This window comes from Habropoda laboriosa, unplaced genomic scaffold (assembly GCF_001263275.1).
Source record: "Habropoda laboriosa isolate 0110345459 unplaced genomic scaffold, ASM126327v1 scaffold88, whole genome shotgun sequence".
Taxonomy (NCBI): Eukaryota; Metazoa; Arthropoda; class Insecta; order Hymenoptera; family Apidae; genus Habropoda; species Habropoda laboriosa.
The window spans coordinates 1,085,268-1,091,447 of record NW_017100219.1 but is presented as its reverse complement, the minus strand read 5'-3'; the positions used below and the strand labels follow the sequence as shown (position 1 = coordinate 1,091,447).

Sequence of the window (6,180 nt, the reverse complement as noted above, 5' to 3'; positions counted from 1 at the left end):
TGAAACGCCGCGGCATTTTTCGCGTTTTTTCACGCGAAGCTGGTGTGTTTTCGTGTTTTTTTAACGGGAATTTGCCCGGTTAGTCAATCAGACGAGGATTTTTTTATTCGTAATGTTGGAGAATTGAGAAAAGGTAGAAAGAAGGTGTGTGTGAAGGTACTCACCTCGTTTCTGCATGTAGCTGAAGAGGTCGTCGAGGAATTCCTTTCTTTTCGGGTCGTCGTTGATCTCGTACAGCTAGAAGAATCGAAGGAACGGCGGTGAGATATCGCGATGGAGTAGTGGAGCGTTTTATCCGAGAAACGGAGAGAAAGAAAACAGAATATTCATAAAATGTTACTTTTGTACAGAAAGTACTGTGACTTATGGATAATTTTTAATCGAAGGAACTCGATCAAAAATAATTTTCGATCAAAGGAACTCGATCAAAAATAATTTTGAATCGAAGGAACTCAAAATCGAAGGAAGTCGATAAAAATAATTTTCGATCAAAGGAACTCAAAATCAAAGGAACTCGATCAAAAATAATTTTCGATCAAAGGAACTCGATCAAAAATAATTTTCGATCAAAGGAACTCGATCAAAAATAATTTTGAATCGAAGGAACTCAAAATCGAAGGAAGTCGATAAAAATAATTTTCAATCGAAGGAACTCAAAATCAAAGGAACTCGATCAAAAATAATTTTCGGTCAAAGGAACTCGATCAAAAATAATTTTCAATCAAAGGAACTCCAAATCGAAAGAACTTGATCAAAAATAATTTTCAATCAAAGGAACAACGATAAGATATCGCGATAGAGAGTAGTAGATCATTTAATCGAAGAAACCGAGAGAAAAATAATTACAAGTATTACATTATTTAAATTACATTTGTTCGCCAAAGTTAGTATCACTTATCACTAAAAATATACAAGGTATTCATGCTATTAGTTTCCAGCGTTTTTCTCCCAAGCAATAGATTTGTGAGAAAAACAGAAGACAAGGTTTCATTATTTTTTATACACAATAGGATAGCCTCAACAGACCCTTTAAATTTGCGACGATTATCGCATAAAGACGATATCACGAATTTTTTAAAATCGATAACTATAATTTCTTTTATCAACGACCCGCAACAAACTCAATTTCGTGTCTTATTTTAATCAGGATCTTACGAGATTAGATCCTTATGAGATTAGCAGATTAGGATCGTATTTTTAAACGGAAATAGATGTTCAAGAGATTTATCGTACGTAAAGTAAAGTGTCTCTAATATCGCCCAACTGTAATATTAAAAAAAAAAGTGTTGGCAAAAATCAGCAACGGACTGAAATTCTAATAGAACATACACTACCGGCCAAATGTCCGGGATCACTGTGCATTGCAAGTTGCACAAAAATTCCCCCAAAAAAGTTAGCATTTATAATCATTTCCCAACGAATTTTCTATCATTCAAATCAATCGAAACGAGGTAAAGTGCTATTGACCTCCACAACGTCAATTTCAAATCAATAAAGAATTAGTAGCAGATTCAATGTTAACATAAATTGGCAGGCGATTCCAAATTTTCGGCCGGTAGTGTGTATATAAAGAGACTTTTTCTTATCGACAGCATCATCGCAGCAATGTTTCACCCAATAGACACATCGCGACAAATTTCTGCGATAAATATTCCATATTTAATCATTTCCTTCTAGCGACGACAGTTCAGATTTTCTTCACGTTCAACAAGTGTCCCGATACTTGATACCGAGCACCTAAGGTAGAAGTATCTCTCGCTCCTCCTCTCTGTTACAGGACGAATAAAATGTTATTTCGGGGCCAGGCTAATAAAAACAGGAGTGAAACAAGTGTGCTCATAGCGACAGGCAGATTAGTTAGCTCCGATTATTAATGATTCCGTTTAACCTGGCTCATAACCCGAAACCCCCTCGACCGAGGCAAAAGCCAAACTCCCTTCAGGCTAGCGGCCCCGTATTATCATATTTGTTATGTACGATGTGCTACATCTAATCCGTGGCCCTCTAATTGCTTTTATAATACCAGCTTCTCCCTCCCACTTTCACCTCTTTCTTACCTACGCCACCTTTTTCATCCTCCTCTCGAACATCTCCAACCTTACGTTTCCAACTTTCTCCTCACCTTAAAACTCTTACTTCAACGGCGAACAGCGTCGACTGTATCAACGGTCCAGAGATCAAGACAAACGATCGTTTAATAGCGTCTGGTCCTCGAATAGTTACCTTACGGATCATCGTCTAGGTAACCACGATTTATGAACAGAGGTAACGTTCAAGTTTTGTTGTTGTTGGCAAGAGTGCACAGCTTTAGCGCGTCTTTCGAACCTTGTTGGTTGACTCGTAGATCTGGCTGGACGATAAATTTCATCGAAGGAAACGCGGGCTGCCTTCTCCCGCGTCAGAGGTGAACGACAATTAATTCGCCGCGCTCGTCCTGTCTAATAGTTCAACGTGTCGGTTCAGATCGAGGAGAGACACAAAGCGTACCAACGGAGGATTTATTGCACGTTTCCTTTGCGATCCGTTTCTGACGTTCCACTGACACGTGTCTACGACTACGTTGCGTCACAGGTGTTTTTTTCTGCTGGCTGGGAGTACGATGAGCAATTAATAGCTGTTTCATTAGAATACTCGTGATGCTGATTGAAATCTCCGTGGCCTTTTTTTGTGATACAAAGTTCGATCTGCACGTCGCGTGAAGATGTGACGTACAGTGATAAGCGTTAGGACACTTGTTACGCTCGTGCAGATGGTGTTGGGTGATCTCGTAGGTTCGTGGCGAAACAGAAAAATATTTTAACGGAAAACGGAGGAACAAATTTCCTAAAGAATCCTTCGAAAAGAAATGCCACCGAAAAAAGTGTAGAACGAAAAGGCGTTGATGTATTTTTTTATGAAATTTGAACGTTTGTCGGAAATATTGATCGAAATTATAAAATTCGACAGGAACTTATGGGATGACCTAATATTATTAACTTTCATTTCTTTGCAAAAGTTAAAAGTTCGTGGCGACAGAGAAAGATATTTTAACGGAAAACTGAAGAAAAAGTTTCCTAAAAAATCCTATTTCGAAAAAAGAAATCGCACCAAAAAAATTGTGGAACGAAAAGGAGTTTATGTACTTTTTTATGAAATTTGAAGGTTTGTACTAATGAAGGATGACATAATATTATTAACTTTCATTTCTTTGCCAAAGACAATTTTGTAATAATCTTCGTGCGTCTAAATCGATATCTTTATCATCCGAACGAGGTAAATTTCGATTTTTCGAGAGCAAAGTAGAGGAGATTTCAAGTTTGTTATACTTCGCTGTTCTCAGTATCAAACTTGGCGTTTATCGAGAAGAATTCAACGAGGTGCGCCTACGTGAAAGCTCGCGTATCGATCGTTGTAATTGTCAATGGCAGAATGGTAAATCAGGCTTTTGCAGCGAAACCGTAGACAGAAGTGACAGGGAAATGTGATCGGCAATGATAGGAAGGTTCTCTTGTGCGAGAGTACAGGTGCTTCCGGTTGCATCGTCTATTATACCACGTTTCCCAAGGACGCTGACAGGTGCTTTGCGATCGGTTACGCCTACAATACGAGCTGATCTTTCGACTTGCTATCTCGCGATCTGGTCGGAAACAATGCTACTATGGGATTCTTAACACGTTGTTAATGAACAGAATAGATGTGCAATTTTACACGACGGTTTATGCGTAAGGTCGTCGAGAAAAAATTGGAGAAGACGGTAGAGCGTTCGGATAATTATATTTTTCGGGAATTTTGTCAGACGATTTTTTTCTGATCAGACGAAGAACACGGATTAAGAGAATTAAATTATTTATATTCTATTTTTTATATATTTGCACATTACCGCTGAAAAGTTTAATCGCACTACGGGACAAAATTAATTGGTAAATAAACGTTGAATTCGATGTAACGCTTTAAATTTGATAAATGGAATTGGAATTTTGTAGACTTGAATGAAATGGATTGGAATGAACTGAATTACATCGCACTTTTATATGTATTTTATGTCTGTCGATAAATTAAGTTACTGTATTAATTATGGCCACTTTTCAAATTATTATTCTCGTATTGACCGCATTGCATAGATACAGTCGAACAGTTCGGCATATTTTATAATCCAGCACAGTCGAAATCCCGAGTGTGCCGAATTATGGGAATTATTGTATCAATTATGGCCCTTTTTTAAATTATTATTCTCGTATTGACCGCATTGCATAGATACAGTCGAACAGTTCGGCATATTTTATAATCCAGCACAGTCGAAATCCCGAGTGTGCCGAATTATGGGAATTATTGTATCAATTATGGCCACTTTTTAAATTATTATTCTCGTATTGACCGCATTGCATAGATACAGTCGAACAGTTCGGCATATTTTACAATCCAGCACAGTCGAAATCCCGAGTGTGCCGAATTATCGGAATTATTGCATCAATTATGACCGTTTTTCAAATTATTGCTCTGATTTTTACCGCATTACAGATATACAATCCAACAATCCAGCACAGTGAATGTCTGAAGCGTGCCGAATTATCGGAATTGTACCGTAGTTGGTTCACCGAAATGGCGATCTATCGCGGCCCATTTATTCATACACTGCCGGTTCAGTGTTCATGGCAACGCCCTAGCTCGATCTCCATCCACCCTTGCAGCCGCGTCGAAACGAGCGAGCGACTGGACAAACGAACGAACGAACTGAACGAACGAACGGATGGATGGACGGACGGACGGCATTTCTCAAGGGCCATTTTGTACCACTTTCTCGTGTTTTTTCTTTGGCTACACGAGCGATGAGCTCGTTAGGGGCAGCCGGAGGGAGAGGACGGGGTAAAAGGTCGGAGAAAGAGGAACGAACCGGCTAACACCGTGGTGAAACAGAGAGGAAAAGATAGTACGAGGGTTCAACCAGCGTATATTGATTGATCTACAGTTAAGCGGACTGACGGCAGCCACGTGAAGATCGGGTAGAACAGGCTCTCTCCTCTCTAAACCCTACCTCTTTCTCTTCCTCCTACATTTCCATCTGTCTATCCTTCTTCGCCCGTATCTTTTCCCCTATCCTTCACTACCGTAAAATAAAGAGAGGCGAACGGAATTTGCTCTCGATGATGCATGCTTCGCGGCCCCGCCCTCTCCTTCTCATCGACTGACGGCTCGGTGAATAATAATTCCTGATACAGCCGACGTTGATCGGGTTACTTTCGTCCCTATGAGCGGCCGAGGAGGGACGCAACCCGCTTAGATGATCGATGTACGCGCCGCTCCTAGCGCCGCGTCCTCTTCGATCTCTCCTCCTTCTCCTCCTCCTCCTCCTCCTCTTCGAACCTATACGCGATACGGTTGCGGTTTTATCGTTACGAACGATTAACTATCGTTAGCATCCCATCGTCGCGTCGTTCAGCCGCCCAGACCACCAGTTTCTTCGATCGATTTATCACATACCATGGCGATTCCTTCGTGATTCTTACCGGGACATTGATATTCCCAATGGAGGATCTTCCGGGTTTTACAATTCTTTCTCTCCCTCTCTCTTTCTCTGTCTCCCCCCAACTCTCGATCTCCCTTTCTGTCTCTCCCTCTCTCTTTCTCTCTTTATTTTTTTCTCCCTCTTTTTCTGTCTCTCCCCAACTCTCTATTTCTCTTTCTCTCTCTTTCTGTCTCTCCCTCTTTCTCTGTCTCTCCCCAACTCTCTATTTCTCTTTCTTTCTCTTTCTGTCTCTTCCTCTCTCTTTATTTTTGTCTCCCTCTTTCTCTGTCTCTCCCCAATTCTCTATTTCTCTTTCTCTCTCTTTCTGTCTCTCCCTCTTTCTCTGTCTCTCCCTAACTTTCTATCTCTTTTTCTCTCTCTTTCTGTCTCTCCCCCTCTCTCATTCTCTCTCTTTCTCTCCCTCTGTCTCTGAGCGAAATCACTTTGAACATAACAATTTCTATCTCGGTGAGAATCGTTGCAATCCAAGCCGTTCCCGCTGGATAGAACGCAGATTTCAGCGAGATCTTCATCGAGCGGGCGCAGCTTTACGAGCGTGAACGTGATCCGGAAGAGAGGTCACCGTAAAATTCGCCGAAGCAAAAGGGAGACAAGAGCGTTTCAACGCCACACGTCGTTACTTTTACGACGAGGTAATTATCGATGCGCGCGGCTCTTTCTGCCGCCTTCCTACCAGA

The 6,180-nt window shown here is 41.0% G+C and overlaps 1 protein-coding gene across 1 annotated transcript in view; it reads right to left on the bottom strand.

The window, feature by feature from the left end:
• Positions 1 to 6,180, bottom strand: part of LOC108570984 (protein dead ringer) — a 142,354-nt gene that overhangs the window by 44,087 nt on the left and 92,087 nt on the right. The window contains exon 4 of the mRNA XM_017932929.1: positions 165 to 237. Coding sequence (XP_017788418.1) covers positions 165 to 237 — 73 coding nt within the window. The remainder of the gene's footprint in view (positions 1 to 164; positions 238 to 6,180) is intronic.